At 38.4% G+C, this 18,264-nt stretch overlaps 3 protein-coding genes across 5 annotated transcripts in view; 2 read left to right on the top strand and 1 right to left on the bottom strand.

Annotated features, from left to right (window-relative positions):
* The window catches only part of LOC109220260 (probable tetraacyldisaccharide 4'-kinase, mitochondrial), a 4,181-nt gene extending 469 nt beyond the window's left edge, over positions 1-3,712 (top strand). For 2 of the 3 annotated variants that reach the window (XM_019384713.1, XM_019384714.1), the window contains exons 3-8: positions 935-1,173; positions 1,568-1,717; positions 1,850-2,059; positions 2,226-2,285; positions 2,537-2,617; positions 3,343-3,712. In XM_019384713.1, coding sequence (XP_019240258.1) covers positions 935-1,173; positions 1,568-1,717; positions 1,850-2,059; positions 2,226-2,285; positions 2,537-2,617; positions 3,343-3,498 — 896 coding nt within the window. In that variant the 3' untranslated portion in view covers positions 3,499-3,712. The remainder of the gene's footprint in view (positions 1-934; positions 1,174-1,567; positions 1,718-1,849; positions 2,060-2,225; positions 2,286-2,536; positions 2,618-3,342) is intronic. The other variant, XM_019384715.1, reaches the window with a different exon arrangement.
* Positions 3,713-11,339: 7,627 nt separating this feature from the next.
* On the top strand, positions 11,340-12,822 carry LOC109220258. Its single transcript, XM_019384710.1, has 2 exons — positions 11,340-11,580; positions 12,338-12,822. Exons 1-2 carry the CDS (start codon positions 11,340-11,342, stop codon positions 12,820-12,822), a joined length of 726 nt encoding a protein of 241 aa, XP_019240255.1.
* Positions 12,823-16,681: 3,859 nt separating this feature from the next.
* Positions 16,682-17,463, bottom strand: LOC109220259 (uncharacterized mitochondrial protein AtMg00810-like; the record flags this gene model as incomplete). The annotated part of the gene is made up of 2 exons (XM_019384711.1): positions 16,682-17,037; positions 17,253-17,463. Coding segments are annotated over 2 exons (567 nt in total), but the record flags the coding sequence as incomplete, so codon positions are not given.
* Between the last annotated feature and the right edge of the window lie 801 nt (positions 17,464-18,264).

Here is an 18,264-nt window from a genome sequence, read left to right on the forward strand (position 1 = left end):
TCACTTTTTTTAGTAGCTACTTTATTTCATTATGTATGATGGTGTTTGATTGAACATGAAGTTTGAGATGTTAAATTGACTTGCATATTATATTAGTGTTAGTAGAAGAAATTATCAAATTAATTCTGTAATAGGTACGAAATTAGGCCTCCGTATCTTTGGTCTAGTGGTAAGAGCTAAGCTCGTGATGTGTGGGTTAGGCGCACGTCACAGGTTCGAACCGTGCTGCGGTTTAAGTGGAGAAGGGTAGAGGCTTAGTATCCATCAAGTTTGAACCATGCACCGCTGGCGCTCGGAGATTTCTCGGTTATAAAAAAAAAAAACAGAAAAAAACTAAGAAGTTAGTGTGATAAAAAACATCACATGAAGATCAAAATTTGATTTCTTAAAGTTGTGAAAGTTGTATGAAGTAATCCTATTAACGGAAAGATATCAAATATTTTTGGATTTAATTATAATGACAAGAGTGTCATATAAATTGCACCATAGGGGATACTTTATAATATTACTCCATATGTTTTGTTTTTCATGTAATATTTTGAAAATGAATGAATCCATCTCCTTCTTTTTTTTCCGTACTCAAATTGCTTGATATTGGATTTATTATTAGCATAAGGGAACCTTGTAAAGAGGCCGCTTTTTTGGTTTATTGAAAGTGGATGATCTACTGTTGCATCTGGTCTCTTATCCTCTCTCTGTGTTAATCTCGTGTTGGATTAGTGCCAAAGTTTCTCGAACATTAGTTACCTAAATCTTTCAATGTAGGAAGAGATATTTTGAGCCTCTTATTTGGTTTGTTTTTGGTATTGGTTTGTGGTACTCAGTTGTCTTTGCTTTTTCTTCTTTCGAATGTACTTTGGACCATTTGCGATTCAAATTTCATTTGTTTTACAAACACAAGGCTATTATTCAGGAAAATGTTTTCTTCTGCAGGGTTATGGTGGTGCAGATGAAGCAAAAATGCTCCAAAGGCATCTGTATGGAACACCTGTGAAGATTGGTGTAGGTGCAAACAGGGCCGTTACGGCTGCCAGTTTTCTGAAAAGATATGGCCACATCAGCCCTTGCAAGCATGGTAACACTGATTTGGGCAGACTTTTCTCTGATAACAAAAAGGGAAATAGTTCTTGTTGTGACCAAATTGGGGTTGCAATCCTAGATGACGGAATGCAGGTCTGTGCCAAAACTGTATTTTAAGTGTTAACCACCTACTGATCGAACAGGAACTTTGTTGTTTGTATTTAGTACAACTTAAATTGAGTTTAAAATGTTTCCCATCTTTTTGTGGAATATGTAATACCTCTCCAATTCCTGCTGTTGTGCTTAGTTGCAATCCAATATCTTCTCCTCCCCCCCCCCCCCCCCCCATAATTATAACTATTTGATCTTCCAAAAAATTCAAAATTGGATACTGTTTTTATTTCAATCCCCAGACTTTATATCCCAACCGAATGATGGCTTTGCTTCTGACTAGGATTTATTTAGGAGTATGATTGTGGGCTCTTTATTTTACTTGTGACGTAGAACTTGTACTCACATTTTGTTTGCTGTAAAAATCTGAAAGTAGCATATCAGTTTGTGGCGTGACGTCGAGATTGTAATGGTGAATGCAATGATTCCATGGGGGAACCATCAGTTAATTCCACTTGGACCATTAAGGGAACCTTTGACTGCACTTGCACGCGCAGATATAGTTGTAATCCATCATGCGAACTTGGTATTAACACTCTCTTTCTTCTGTGTATCTGAGATAGCTTCTTGATACTTGTGAAGCATGACATTTGATTAGTAAAATTAGAAAATCAAATAGGACCACAGACATCCATTTTAATATGTTTGAGTCACGCAGATCTCAGAAAAAGACGTTGAGGCCATAGCATCAGAAATGCGAACAGTAAAAAATTCTCTTCCTATATTCTTGAGCAGATTGGCGCCTTTATACTTTCTTAAAGCTCGCAACATGTCTCACAAATTGGCTTTGATGGACATCTGTAGTACACTTGTCTTATGTGTCTCAGCGATTGGATCTGCTGAATCTTTTGTTGAAACAATAAAGAAGGTACAGGTTTGAATTCTCTTGTTTGATACTCATACAACCATCTATTTTCCTTCCTTATCTTTGAAGCTTTGAGGTGGTTGAGCTTTTATTCAACTTCTCTCGTTTGTTTTATTACCACTACTTATTATTCTCTCTTCTGTTCTAAAAAGTTGTTAAAACTTTGCAGCTGGGGCCAACATATGTTGATCGGCTAGACTTTAGTGACCACCATTTATTTCAAGCTAAGGTAGGTGACATCATCTATTTTTGTTTGGCTTCTCTTTTTACTCCCCTGTTTACTCATAGACTAGTAACGAGGACATTGTAATTGTGAAGGTCGACATTTAACGTAATTTCTCTCACAACATGGCACTCATAGATCTGTCATACACCTATTTTCCGCCTGGATTCTATGAATTGATGTTTGTGCTAGACATTTTCATTTTTTTTTTCTTTTTCAAAAACTTGAGTATTCACTTTGGTCCATAATAATGTTAGGATATTGACATGATCAGAATGAGACTTCGGAATCTTCAATCAGACTTTGCTATGAAGCCTATTGTTGTTGTAACAGAAAAGGTAAGTAGATCTTGCAAAAGGTATCATCTTTTTTGTTTTGTTTCCTGGAAAGAGATTAATACATGATCAGAACTCAGAAAAGGTGAATAAATCTCACGAATAGGTATGATTTTGTCCGTAAAAAGATAATGTGATGTTGAGAATCTGGTGATTAGCAAAATACATGTGACAGAACCAAGTTACCTGGAGTTTATACACGCCGACATAAACAAGCTGGTACAGTTAATATAGCAAATATATTTTCCTTAAATATTTTACAGGATCAGAAAATGCAAATAGTATAATTTTGATCCTAAGACAACTGCATTTACCTCAGTGTCTGTACGATCTATAGTTGTTAGCAATTTGTATATAGAAATGGTCCAATCGTTCTGAGACTTGCTCATGTGGTAGATGGCACCCTTGTTTTGTAGTGGGCTCGGCTGGCCGAGGTAGCCCTAGAATGAAAGGCATGAAAACTCATCGCTCTTCACTCCTGGTGTTTTTTGTTAAAAAGATATTAACTATCTGTCGACGTGCTGGCTGTGTTAATTCGAAAAACATAGACCATTAAATTTGTCGTTCATGACCTTCCTCTTGCTATTGAGAAACTATTGTCACTGGGTATGTAGTCAGTTTTAATTTAAAGAGTTCAAATTAAGCCCCCCTCTGTTTAGCATGATTCACGTACACAGTAGCCAACAATTATTACGATTTTCTCACAATCACTGGTCTTGATTTGCTAGGACTATGATAGAGCTCCCGAGGTTCTTACATATTTGGATCCATATGAAGTGTTGGTGCTTTGCTCCTGCTTGCAAATTCTACCTCATAAAGGAAGCACAGAAGAAACATTTAAGAAATGTCTGTGGCAGCATTTGGAAGTTAGCTGCAAGGTCTAATCTAACACTTTTTTTGAAGGACATATAAGCTTCAATTCTTAATGCTCAGAGTAGGTAAGCTCGATAAGTTGCACTTGAGGTGACTTCTACACAGAGCTACATTGAGGTATACTGTCACGACCCGGAATTTCCACCTTCGGGACTGTGATGGCGCCTAACATTTCACTTGCTAGGCAAGCTAACGTTAGAGTAATTATTTTACCAATTTTAAACACTTTGAATAGTTTAACCACTCAGACAGAAATGAAGCTAAAATGAAGTACAAGTAGCATAATAACCCAATCATCTAGTACGATCCGGATCTGGAGTCGCATGTACACGAGCTTCTAGAGGTTCTACAAGTAGGGTTTGAAATAAGTACAACTGTCTCGAATGAAAGGAACGATAAATAGGGAAAGAGAAGGGAATTTCAAGGTCTGCAGACGCCAGCAGATCTGCCTCGAGTTTCCAAATGCTAATCCAAGCTGATGCACCTTATGTATATCTGGGGCCAGTACCAAAATCTGCACAAGAAGTGCAGAGTGTAGTATGAGTACAACCGATCCAATGTACTCCGTAACTGTCGAACCTAACCTCGACGAGGTAGTGACGAGGCTATGACAGGACACCCACATAATTAAACCTGTACAGACGAAAATATATTGTCACGACCCAATTTAGGATCATGACTGGCGCTTTGGAGCAAGTGCCCCCAAGTAAGCCTCATGGGTATTTTACAGAAAATCGGATAGAGTTTTCCCTGTTTTTGGACTATCCAAAAAAATTCCTGTCTCAAAATCAACAAACAACCATCCTAATATCAAACCAAACAATTGACGACTTATCAATTAACCAAAACAAGTCTCCACCATTACTAATCAACCCACTAACAACCAGAAATACTAATTTATTTCCACTTTCGATAATAAAGAACGATACTCAACATAAGACTATAATAACAAAAGAATACTCATGACACTAAAATAATGACTATGGAGCGACTCTAAGAGTTCAAAGAAAAGACTAACAAGAAATAAAATCTCCGCCTACGCGAACAAGTGCGAGGCTCACCAAGAACTATCAACCTGTGCGCTCTAATTATTGAAATCCTCGCCCGCGTCAACTGCTGTCTCTGTAAAAAAAATTAGCGGGGAATGAGTCGCTAGCTCAGTGAGTAATAACAGTTAACCACAACTGTTTTCATTGGGGACAAGTCAGAAAACATGCTAGTATCTCAAACAGAAAATAACATAAAAATGCCCTTTCAGAAACAATAAATAATTTTCAGTCTCATCATGTTTTTCTTGTAGTATAATACCATTAACAATTCAGTAATAAGCTCGGTAATCACTGTATAATATCAATATTCGCATTTGGGAGGTTTCAATGAATGAATCATGTAATCGGTATAACTGTGGACTTCTTCGCAAGAAGTCAAATATAACGGTAGTCCCTACTCGAGGTTAATCGGTAACGATATGCTAGTTCTACCTTCCCACTAGCGAGGGTTGTAACGATTATCGGTAATTACAAGGTGCACCAGGTCTAATGAACCTGCCGTTAGCTACGGAATCCTTCAAAGTCTATTCTCATTTATACTTGTCTATAATCCATATTATACTCATAGGAAAATATTTTTAAAACAATATAGGGCATTTCGGTTCTTATCAAATCATGTAATTGCATTTCGATACAGTAAATTCAAGTAACGATAAAACATCTAGTGCCAACAAGAATATTTAACACAACGGTAATCATGTCAAACAACTAATTCGGTATCATATCGAGTAAAAGACTTGTCCCACATGCAACTCAAAATAATCGGTAACATATTCATATTAAAAATCATGTGTAAATCATGCAAGTTATGAAAACACAAATTGCGGTAAGATTACTACTCACAGTACTCGTGCCGAAATACCAAATGCTTCACCTCGAGCAATTCGTACAAATTCCTCCAATCAATCTATAATTACATAATATCGATCTCATGTTAATTGCCTCATTTAGGCTAAATCCATCACTAATTTAGAATAGCCAATCCTTCGAGTTCTATATTTTATCATCAGTTCGCCGAATTATATTTACCCACGCTATGAGTAATTTGAATTAGTCCAAAATCTTTTAAATAAAAAGGTATTTATATGGTTTATTCCCTGTACTGTTCAATTTCCTTAATCGTGTGCATAAATTGAAACTGAAATAACATTACTGTCCATAATATTCCTTCTTAATTGGTACTTATCTTTTGTGCTCAATACTAGACTTACCACATTCAAACCCAAATTCGATAATGTCATTGCAATATAGTTAAACATCAAAACTCAATCCTTGCACCCTAACTTAATTTAACCTAACAAAGATCATATATAATGAGACTAGTTTAAGTACAAATACATTAATACCCTTCTTTTTCCAAGTGAATTTAGCCTACAGTAACATCGACCAACTTCCAATTGCATAATTTGTCCAGAATAACTCTTATTGGTATTAAATTTCTTATAACTTGTGAAACCCTTCAAATATATGAACCGAGACAAAAAGAATTACCAGAAGAAAAGAACCCAGATGAGAAATTCGAATATTACCCATAAGAACCAGTGCGTATTTAAAAAATTTCAAGGTTTGGTTCCAACATTTTTCTTCTTTCTTCTTCTCCTTTTGAAATTCCTTTTCTGCGTTTTCTGAAGCAGAGCCCTTTTTCCCCTTCTTTCTTTCGTTGTTTTGATTTAGTTACAGTTATGGGCTTTGGCCCTTTTAGTGAATCCTTATTCTTTTTCCTTTATTTTTTTGATTTGTTTTTTTTTATAGCTAGTTTATTATTATTATTATTATTATTATTATTATTATTATTATTATTATTATTATTATTATTATTTTGCTAAAGACCAATACACCCTTACTAAAAAAAATATAGGGTATTACATCTTTCCCACCTTATGAAATTCGGGCCCCGAATTTAACTCATGTATGTACCTGTAGACTGAAACAAATGGGGGTACTTGACTCGCATAACATCTTCTATTTCCCAAGTAGCTTCTTCAACTGTATGATTTCGCCATAAGACTTTTATGAACTCAATTTTTAGGGGTGTTCAAAATCGAACCAAAACTGAAAACCGAACCGAAACCGAAGCTTAATGGCTTATTGGTATCGGGTTAACGGTTTAACGGACGGGGAACGGATTGAAATTTTTTTATTAACGGCTTATCGGTTTGGGGGCGGATTATTCAATTTTCTTAACGGATAATCCGTTAACCCGTTAAGAATATATATACATTAGAGGGAGGTTGCCCGTGAAAATGCACGGGCTCAACATATGAAGTGTTCAGCTTCCTTGCACGGGCTCAACATATGAAGTGTTCAGCTTCCTTTTGAGTTTCACGTATCAATAAACTGCTCCATATAAAAATGAAAATAGATGACCATACCCAAATAACATTTACATCAAGTGCATAATAGAATATTATGATAATTTTCTTTTTTGGATAATATCTGCAAAAGAGAACCTAAGAACACTGTACAACTTTAAGCTATTCGGTTTGTATCTTCCAGCGCAGTTCAATTAATCATTATTTGTATCAACTCTGTTAGGTGCTTCCTGGGGTCATTCCCAAAATTACAGGGAATGTTTGCATCTGCAAGCATGACATGAACCCTTCAATCACCATATTCATTGAGTACCAAATTAGTCCCCGAGTTCGTAGTGAGCCTTTTTCAATCCTAAAATAGAAGTGTGAAATCTTTTGCTTCTTAAAATCATGTATAAAAGTTTCAGCTTCAAATTCAGAATTTCTATTCTATTTAAAATAAAGATTGAATTAGGCCGATAAATCGCCCGATAAGAGATAAATCGATACCAATCCGCCCGACATCTTATCGAGTGGCTAGCGGATTAATACATTTAAAAGCCGATAACCGATAAGCCAAACCGTTAAGAGCAAATAACCGCCCAATCCACCCGATAAGCAACCCTATCAATTTCTTTTGACCGTAGCTTTCTTACTTGCCTATCAACAATAGCCGTCGGCTCCTTCTCGTAAGACAACTTCTCATCAAGCGGTATAGTTGGTGCTTCAAGCACCTGAGATGAGTTTGATATATATTTTCTTAGCATTGAGACATGAAACACTGGATGAATAAAGGGCAACTCAGGAGGAAGATCCAAACGATAAGCCACAGCTCCCACTCGGTCTAATATCTCATACGGTCCTATAAACCTGGGGCTCAACTTGCCTCTTTTCTCAAACCGCATCACACCTTTCATAGGAGAGACTCGTAGGAACACTTTGTCCCCAATTGTGAACACTAAATCTCTTCTTCTCTTATCAGCATAAGACTTTTGTCTGCTTTGAGCTGTAAGCAATCTCTGTCTGATCAACTGGACTTTGTCCATAGCGTCTTGTACTAAGTCAGGTCCCAATAAGTTGGTATCAGAGCTTAGGCTTTAAGTCCCGAGTCATGGAGAATTGTTTAGTAGAGTCTTGTTCATGGGTATGTAGGGGCCCATACTTATGATCTTGAGGCTACTGAACATCTAGGAATGTTTTCCCTTCTTTCATTCTTCGATCGTGCGTTGAGATAACTTGAGATTGACTTTGGAATAATTCTTTCGTAGATGGCTAGGACACGCACACCCTCATTTGCTGGACGTGGTGCTGGATGTGGTACTACCCGGGGTGGCGGTCAAGTTGGGGTTCATCAAACTAGAAGACAGATTGCTCCTCAACCTGAAGTTGGGAACATGGGTCAATCCCAAGCTGCTATGCCAGATCAAGTGCAAGAGCAGGGAGTTCAGGATGCTACCAGTGCCAACTGTTGTACCTATTGTTGCCTTACCTGCAGACGCAGTGGCAAAGTTATTGAATGTGTTAGAGGCATTGGTGCCTACTCAGGGTGGAAGTTCAGCTCCTCAAGCTACTTTACATACACAAGCACCCGTACAGACTCACGCTTTCGGGAATAAGGAAGTATCCCTACAAGAGCTCCTAAAAGTGAAGTCACCAAAATTCACAGGTTCTGATAAATCCTTAAAGTTTCTTGGATGGGACACTCAAGGCATTACGTGCTCTAGGATGTTCTAGTGAGAGAGCCGTGGAGCTCGCAGCATACAAACTAGAGGATATGGCCAACACATGGTATGAAACTGTATTGCTAGGAAGGCCAGCATGAGCAGCACCACTGACATGGGACAAATTCACTAAGTTGTTCATGAATCATTTTCTTCCAGACAGCCTGGTGCAAAAATATGCTAGAGACTTTGAGAGATTGGTTCAGACTCCAGATATGGATGTGTCAACATATAAAACCAAGTTTTGTAAGCTGGCTAGATATGCTCCTTACTTAGTGTCTACCGAAGAAGCTCGAGTTTAGAGGTTTGTGGATGGATTGGTTGGTCGTCTATACACTGCAGTAGCCCCACAGATGAAGACTTTATCCTACACTGATGCAGTCGATCTTGCTAGAAAAATTGAAAACAAGGGACGTGATGAGCGTGCAGTTAGTGATTTACGTAAGAAGGCCAAGATAGGAGGGTCTTTCAGTGGCGGTTTTAGTGAAAATCGAAGAGCAGGAAATCAGGGACAACAACAACAGGGTTCTCAGACAGGGACACAGATGTCTTCACAGACCACATACAGACCACATTACAGACAGGGTACTAGGGGACCGTCAGCATCTGGACATCGTAATTCTGGGTAGATATATGCCACTACTCCAGTCTGCCAGACCTATGGTAGATCACATTTGGGCCAGTGTTGTGTTCTAACTGGAGAGTGCTTTCGGTGTGGCCAGTTGGGACAGTCACTTGAGGGATTGCCCTCAGCCTCCGAGAAATTTCAACTAAGCTTCTATTCAGTCAGCTGCACCTACTTAGACTACTCGTAATACTTCAGGTGCTACAGGTACAGGAAATAGAGGTCAAGGTGCTGGAGACCGTGCTGCTGTGAATCAAGGACAAGGGAATGCTGGAGGTCAGGTGAGAGTTTTTGCATTTACTAGACGGGATGCTCAGGCCTCGAATGCTGTGGTTATAGGTGTTTTTTCTGTCTGTTCATTTGATGCACTTGCGTTGATTGATCCAGGATCCATTCACTCCTATGTGTCCTCGTACTTTACTTTGAGGTTTAGTAGACAGCCTGAGCTATTGAATGATCCTTTTCTAGTTGCTGCTCCTGTTGGAGAGTCTCTATTAGCTGAATACGTGTATCGTGCTTGTCAGATTCGGGTTCAAGGTAGAGATACTCTAGCTGACCTTATTGTAATTGATATGATGACTTTGACATGCTGATAGGAATGGATTGGTTATCTTCTTTCTATGCTATCGTGATTGTTATGCAAAGATAGTCAAGTTTGAGATACCAAACGAACCTAGTTTTGTTCTAAAAGGGGGTCAGGTTCCAGAGACTTGTAAAGTTGTATCTTTTATGAAGGCTCAACGACTTCTGAATAAAGGTTGCTTGGGTCTCTTAGCCATTGTACATGACACAAGAAAGGAAACAGTTAGTATAGAAAATGTACCAGTAGTGAGAGAATTTTCTGATGTATTTCCTAAGGATTTACCAGGATTGCCTCCAGTACGAAAAATAGATTTTGGTATTGATTTGCCACCTGACACACAGCCCATATCAATACCGCCATATCGGATGGCACCAGCAGAGTTGAAGGAGCTAAAACAACAACTGCATGATTTGTTAGATAAGGGTTTTATCAGACCGAGTATATCTCCGTGGGGTGCACCAGTACTGTTCGTAAAGAAGAAAGACGGCTCCCTGAGAATGTGCATTGACTATAGGCAGTTGAACAAGATAACAATACGCAATAAATATCCTTTGCCTCGTATAGATGACATGTTTGATCAGTTACAAGGAGCTGCCCACTTTTCAAAGATTGACCTCCATTTTGGTTATCATCAGCTTAGAATCAACGATGAAGATATTTCTAAAACTGCTTTCAGAACTCGATACGGGCACTATGAGTTCCTTGTGATGCCTTTCGGACTGACTAATGCTCCAGCTGCATTCATGGGTTTAATGAATAGGGTTTTCAAGCCGTTTCTGGATAGATTTGTAATAGTATTTATTGATGATATCCTGATATATTCTCGTTGCCAAGGAGAACACGAGAATCATCTCAGGACTGTGTTGCAGACATTGCGAGAACATCGGCTTTATACTAAGTTCTCAAAGTGTGAATTTTGGCTAGACTCAGTATCATTTCTGGGGCATGTTGTATCCAAAGATGAAATTATTGTAGATCCTAAGAAGACCGAAGCTGTGCAGAAATGACCCAGACCTACTTCTGCTACAGAGATTCGTAGCTTTTTAGGCTTAGCGGGCTATTACAAGCGTTTTGTGCAGGATTTCTCCAGAATAGCAGCGTCACTAACTAAGCTAACACAAAAAAAAAATGCAAAGTTTCAGTGGACGGAGGAATGTGAGCAGAGCTTTTAGAAACTCAAAACATGTTTGACAACTGCACCAATATTAGCCTTACCATCAGGTTCCGAAGGATTTACGGTGTTCTGTGACGCATTGAGGGTGGGATTAGGATGTGTTCTCATGCAAAATGGTCACGTTATAGCTTATGCTTCGAGACAATTGAAAAAGCATGAGTAAAACTATGCTACACATGATTTGGAGATGGCTGCAGTGGTATTTGCTTTAAAAATCTGGAGGCATTACCTATATGGCGAAACTTGTGAGATTTATACTGACCATAAAAGTTTGAAGTATATCTTTCAGCAGAGAGATCTAAATCTGCAGCAGCGTCGGTGGATGGAACTACTCAAAGACTATGATTGTTCTATTTTATATCATCCTGGAAAAGCCAATGTGGTGGCTGATGCATTGAGCAGAAAATCTATGGGGAGTTTGACACATATAGCTCCTACAAAGAGACTGTTAGCCAAAGATATCCAGAGTCTAGAAGATACAGGTATCAGATTTAGTGTCGGAAATTCAGAGGCATTGTTGGCTTCTGCTCAGGCTAAGTCTTCATTAGTTGAGCGCATTAAGGACACCCAATATGAGGATGAACGATTATGCAAATACAGAGATGAGGCCTTAGCTGGTAAAAGCAAGGATATGATTGTTGAAAGTGATGGTATTCTTTGAATGGGTGACAGGCTATGTGTAGCAGACGTAGATGGGTTGAGACATGCTATTCTTGAAGAAGCCCACAACTCTAAATACACCATACATCCTGGATCTACAAAAATGTACCATAACGTGAAGCAATTTTATTGGTGGGAAGGTCTGGATAAAGATGTTGCTAACTTCGTTTCTAGTTGTTTGACTTGTCAGCATGTCAAGGCTGAGCATCAGCGACCCGCAGGACTACTACAACAAATTGAGATTCCAGAGTGGAAATGGGAAAGAATTAGTATGGACTTTGTCACCTGGCTACCACGAACCCTTAGAGGTTATGACTCTGTATGGGTGATTGTAAATCGACTGATGAAATCATCACACTTTTTGCCAGTAAAGACTGTAGGCGGAGTGAGGTATGCACAGATATTTATGAACGAAATTGTCCGACTTCACGGGGTTCCAATATCCATCATCTCTGATAGAGGATCACAATTTACCTCACGCTTTTGGAAATCTTTTCAAGAAGCATTGGGCACGAGTAGATCTTAGTACTGCATTTCATCTACAGACAGACGGGCAGTCTGAATGTACTATACATATCTTGGAGGATATGTTGAAAGCTTGCATTCTTGAGTTTGGAGGTAGTTGGGACGCTTATCTACCTTTAGCTGAATTTGCTTACAACAATAGCTGCCAGTCCAGTATTCAAATGGCACCGTACGAAGCATTGTATGGTAGAATATGTCATTCTCCTATCGGATTGTTTGAAGCTGGTGAGACCAACTTACTGGGACCTGACTTAGTACAAGAAGCTATGGACAAAGTCCAGTTGATCAGACAGAGATTGCTTACAGCTCAAAGCAGACAAAAGTCTTATGCTGATAAGAGAAGAAGAGATTTAGTGGTCACAATTGGGGACAAAGTGTTCCTACGAGTCTCCCCTATGAAAGGTGTGATGCGGTTTGGGAAAAGAGGCAAGTTGATCCCCAGGTTTATAGGACCGTATGAGATACTAGACCGAGTGGGAGCTGTTGCTTATTGTTTGGCACTTCCTCCTGAGTTGTCCTTTATTCCTCCAGTGTTTTATGTCTCAATGCAAAGAAAATGTATATCAGACTCATCTCAGGCGCTTGAAGCACCAACTATACCGCTTGATGAGAAGTTGTTTTACGAGAAAGAGCCGATGGCTATTGTTGATAGGCAAGTAAAAAAGCTACTGTCAAAAGAAATTGAGTTCGTAAAAGTTTTATGGTGAAATCATACAGTTGAAGAAGCTACTTGGGAAATAGAAGATGCTATGCGAGTCAAGTACCCCCATTTGTTTCAGTCTATAGGTACGTACTTAAGTTAAATTCGGGGACCGAACTTCATAAAGTGGGGAGGATGTAATACCCTATATTTTTTTTAATAAGGGTGTGTTGGTCATTAGCAAAATAATAATAATAATAATAATAATAATAATAATAATAAGAAACTAGCATAAAAAATCAAAAAAAAGGAAAAGAATAAGGATTCACTAAAAGGGCCGAAGCCCATAATTGTAACTAAATCAAAAAAATGAAAGAAAGAAAGGGGAAAAAGGGTTCTGCTTCAGAAAACGCAGAAAAGGAATTTCAAAAGGAGAAGAAGAAGAAAAAGGATGGAACCAAACCTTGAGAAATTTTAAATACGCACTGGTTTCTTACGGGTAATACTCTAATTTTTCATCTGGGTTCTTTTCTTCTGGTAATTCTTTTTGTCTCAGTTCATATATTTGAAGGGTTTCACAAGGTATAAGAAATTTAATACCAATAAGAGTTATTCTGGGCAAATAAAATGAAAAGTAAATAGGGAAAAAGGAAGGAGACTTCAAGGTCTGCGGACGCCAGCAGATGTACCTCGAGTTTCCAAATGCTAATCCGAGCTGATGCACCTTGCGTATATCTGGGGCCAGTACCAAAATCTGCGCAAGAAGTGCAGAGTGTAGTATGAGTACAACCGATCAAATGTACTCCGTAAGTGTCGAGCCTAACCTCGACGAGGTAGTGACGAGGCTATGACAGGACACCTACATAATTAAACATGTACAGACGAAAATATATGTACAACATAACAACAAATAAAGATTAAACAAGTACTATTGGTAGGGGACATGTGAAAGGGGTACAAGATACGGTAACTACAACAGGGAATAACAACATGAAACAATCAATAAACCTTCAGCCAACGAAACGGATAAACATAATGAATAAAAACTGCACGGCATCACCCTTCGTGCTTTTACTCTCAATCTCTCCTTAAAATGATAAATACGGCATGACATCATCCTTCGTGCTTTTCCTCTCAATTTCATCATTAAATAATAAATACGGCACACCATCACTCTTCGTGTTTTAACTCTCTTCCTCACTATGTATTAATCAATAATTACAGTAGCAATTGGTACGGCATCACCCTTCGTGCTTTAACACTCTCCCTTACCATGTAACAATGAACATATAACAATTGGGAGATAGAATAAGCAAGAATAAACCTTATGTCAACAACGGTTTCACAATACCAACCTCAACTTCAAAAACAATACTCAATTATCACAAATAGCTCATAAATGCGGAAAGAACGATCAATTTAGTAATAAACTAGTCTAAGCATGGATATCATAATCAAAAGAAAGGAGTAAATTACAAGAAACAAGTCCCACCCGCATGCTTTAACCCAACAACAACGCATAAGTAATCGTCACCTCACATATACGCTGTACCCAACATTTAAACATGTAGCAAATAGGCAAACAAGTCCTAATCCCTCAAGTCAAGGTTAACCACGACACTTACCTCGCTCCAAAATCGACTCAAAGCTCAACCACGGCTTTGCCTTTCGAAAAAGCCTCTGAAAAAACCAAATATAGCAAATTATCAACCAAAAGATTCAAAATAAGCCTTAGGAACTACCCGCAAATGAAAAAGGTTCAATTTAGGTCATTATTGAAAGAGTCAACAAAAGTCAACTCCCGGGCTCGTTTGGTCCAAACCCAAAATTCGGACCAAAACTCAATTATCCATTTACTCCCGATCCCGGTTATGTAATTTGTTTCGAAATCCGACCTCAATTTGAGGTTTAAATTCCAATTTTACAAAAATCTCTAATTCTACCCAATTCCCCAATTTCTACCATGAAAATCCTAGATTTTAGGTTGAAATCTTATGAAATGTAATGGGTAATTGAAAGAAAGTAGGTTAGAATTACTTACCAATGAATTGGGGAAGAAGAGTTCTTGGAAAAATTGCCTTTAAGGCTTCTAGGTTTGAAAATTTGAAATAATGAGAAAAATCTCGTCTAACTCAACTTTTTGACCAGGCGCAGATGTCGCAATTGCGGCCTAAGGTTCGCAATTGCGAACCCCGAAAATGCAAGATTTCCTTCGCAAATGCAAAGTCCCCACATTTCTGCTATTATCGCATTTGCGATGATTTATTCGCAAATGCGAACTGGGCCTTACCGCAAATGCGAACAAGCTTCTCCCCAGTCCCCATCGCAAATGCGAACTGTTTGTTGGCAAATGCGAACCTGCCTCTTTCGCAATTACGGCAGAGTACTCGCAATTGCGAGAAACCAACCCCCCAGCCCATGCTCGCAAATGCGATGTTTCCTTCGCAAATGCAAGGTCTCGCATTTGCGAGCCAGACCTCGCAATTGCGAAGTCTGTAGTAGACACCAGAAGCACAAAGGCTTCAACTATGATTCTAAGTCCAAAAGCCTTCTGTAGCCTATCCAAAACTCATCCGAGCTCCCGGGGCTCCAAACCAAACATGTACACAAGTTCAAAAATATCATACAAACTCGCTCGCGCGATCAAATCGCCAAAATAACACCTAGAACTACGAATCAAACACCAAATCAAATGAAATTTTCATTGAAACTTACGAATTTCCATTTCAACAATCGGGCATCCGAATCACGTCAAACCAACTCCAGTTTTCACCAAATTTTGCAGACAAGTCATAAAATATAGTAATGAACATATACCAAGCTCCGCAACCAAAATCTGGACCCAGTAGCAATAAAGTCAAAACTTTAATAAAATCTTTAAACTTTTTAAACCTTTAAACTTCAAATTTTCGACAAAATGCGATAACTCGAGCTAGGGACCTCCGAATTCGATTCCGGGCATACGCCCAGGTCCCAAATCACGATACGGACCTACCGGGACCGTCAAAATACAGATCCGGGCCTGTTTGCTCAAAACGTTGACCGAAGTAAACTCAAAGTGGACTTTTAAGGCACAAATTCACATTTTTATCAATTTTTTACATAAAAGCCTACCGGAAAAAGACACGGACCGCGCATGCAAATCGAGGAAGGCTTAATGAAGCTAGTTGAGGCTTCAAAACGCAGAATTAAGGTTTAAAACTCTAGATGACTTATCGGGTCATCACACATACATCAAAATTCATAAGATTAAAGTTTATTGTTGAACAAGTAGAGCTATAGTATCAGTGAACGGAAGAAGGACGGATGGCAAAAGGAAAAATATGTTTTTGAAGTATGTGCATGGTAGAACGACTTGCCTCTTGCTACAAAGTATTTCGAGCTATATTGAGAACATTCAATACATATTATTTTTTTCCCTGCTGTGGGAATGTGACTCTATCAGTCGTCCAGGGATGATCTTGCTTTTACGGGCTGGGAGTTAAAAGGAAGGAAAATTACCAGTTATGTCCGCTCATAAGCAAATTTGCTAAAAGGCAAGGATTGAAGCTTTCACCTTGCTCGTTAATGGAGTTAGAAGAGAGAGAGAAGCAGAGTATTTGGAAATGATAATTGTTCCATTGGCTCATTCAGTAGTTAACACTATACATATATACTGACCGCTAACTAATTCTAATTAACTTATCCAACTAATATAGCTCACTAACAGCCGTCATTAACTGCCTAACATTTGTAACTAACTTCCTAACCAACTAATACACGTGAGTTGCACATGCTCTATTTGAACATGCCCCTGAAGCTGGAGGGTGTAAGAAATTGAGCACATCAAGCTTGCCAAGTAGATGCATGCGTTGTGCAGTCCCTAGCCCCTTTATTAGTAAGTCTGCTTGTTGATCCTTGGTATTCACATAAACTGCCTTGACTACTCAATCCTTAATCTTGTCTTGAATGAAGTGGTAATCAATCTCGATATGTGTTGTTCTCTCATGTAGGATTGGATTTTCTGCAATCTGTATGGCGTATTTGCTGTCAGTGAAAATTGTCACTGGTGAAGTAACATGAACTCCCAACTCCTTAAACAACCCCAATAGCCATGTTATTTCTGCTACTGCTGCAGCCATACTCCTATACTCAGCCTCAGCTGAACTCCTGGATACAGTTTGATGCTTCTTTGATTTCCATGACACTAAGCTGTCTCCAAACTTTACAACATAGCGAATGATAGACCTCCTGATATTGGGACATGCATCCCAATTTGAATCACACCAGCATGTGAGTCTTTCTGCATTTCCAGAGCTCATCAAAATGCCTTGCCCATATGCACTTTTCAATTATCTTACAACTCTCATTGTTGATTCCAAGTGAGACTTCTTAGGCCTTTGCATAATTGGCTTAATGTTTGCACTGCATAGTTGATATCAGGCCTAGTGATAGTGATATATAAGAGCTTGCCCCCTAATCTTTGGTAGGAACTTATGTCTTCTAGTAACTCATCACCTCGAACACCGATTGCTTGGTCATATTCAGCAGTTGTTAGTCTGACATTTGCCTCCAGAGGTGTAGAAGCTGGCTTAGCTCCACTCAGCCCCAACTCTGAGATTAACTCCAGTATGTACTTTCTTTGATTTAGTAGAATTCCAGTCTTGGATCTCAACACTTCAATGCCTAAGAAATATTTGAGTTCTCCTAAGTCCTTGACTCTGAATTGCTGATGCAGAATAGCTTTGGCATGTTCAATTAACTCTGCTTTATTTTCTATGATTAGAAGATCATCTACATACACTAATACAATCACAAGATTATCCTACTTCCTTAATAAAAACAATGAATAATCATGATGGCTCTGAACAAAGCATGCACTTAGTAATGCCTCAGTTAATTTGATTCCACCGCCTTGAGGCTTGTTTGAGCCCTAAGCTTGTCTGAAGTTCCAAACTGGTTCTGAATCATGGTTAGGAACCGTTTCATCACAACTATGACCTCATATTTCAGCTGTAGAAAATATATCCATGTGTACCTAAAGTGATCATCCACAATTGTAAGAAAATAATATTTTCTATCAAAAGTTCGAATTTTATAAGGTCCACATAATCCATGTGTACAAGGTGAAAGAAAACATCAGATGTAGTGTCACTAAGAGGAAACTTCAACCTTGGTGAAGTTTTGAGGAGGGTTGAACTGAAAATTCGAAGAAAAGGTATACTTGTATGTTGAGATACATGCGTGATACATGTATTACAGATGAATTTTTTAAACTCGATTTTAACTATGAATTTTGATACCAAACTAGTCCAAATCACCCCAATACCCATTTAAAAAAAACCTTTTTTGCCTATTTTTTTTTAATATTTTATATCATTGGTAATGAATTTGACTCCAAACTAGTTTAATTTTCCTTCAAACTTCATTGAATTATATATATTATCTCATATGTGTTTTCAACGAATCACAACAATACTCATTACGAAAATAATCTTTTTTTGCCTATATATTTTGAATGTTGTATATC

Source organism: Nicotiana attenuata, unplaced genomic scaffold, assembly GCF_001879085.1.
Source record: "Nicotiana attenuata strain UT unplaced genomic scaffold, NIATTr2, whole genome shotgun sequence".
Classification (NCBI taxonomy): Eukaryota; Viridiplantae; Streptophyta; class Magnoliopsida; order Solanales; family Solanaceae; genus Nicotiana; species Nicotiana attenuata.

Bases quoted from the DNA above. Each gene is read 5' to 3' on its own strand.
- LOC109220258 (XM_019384710.1), top strand. From the start codon at position 11,340: ATGGGGAGTTTGACACATATAGCTCCTACAAAGAGACTGTTAGCCAAA. The intron at 11,581-12,337 runs GTATTCTTTGAA...GATTGTTTGAAG, and splicing joins TATGATTGTTGAAAGTGATG to CTGGTGAGACCAACTTACTG.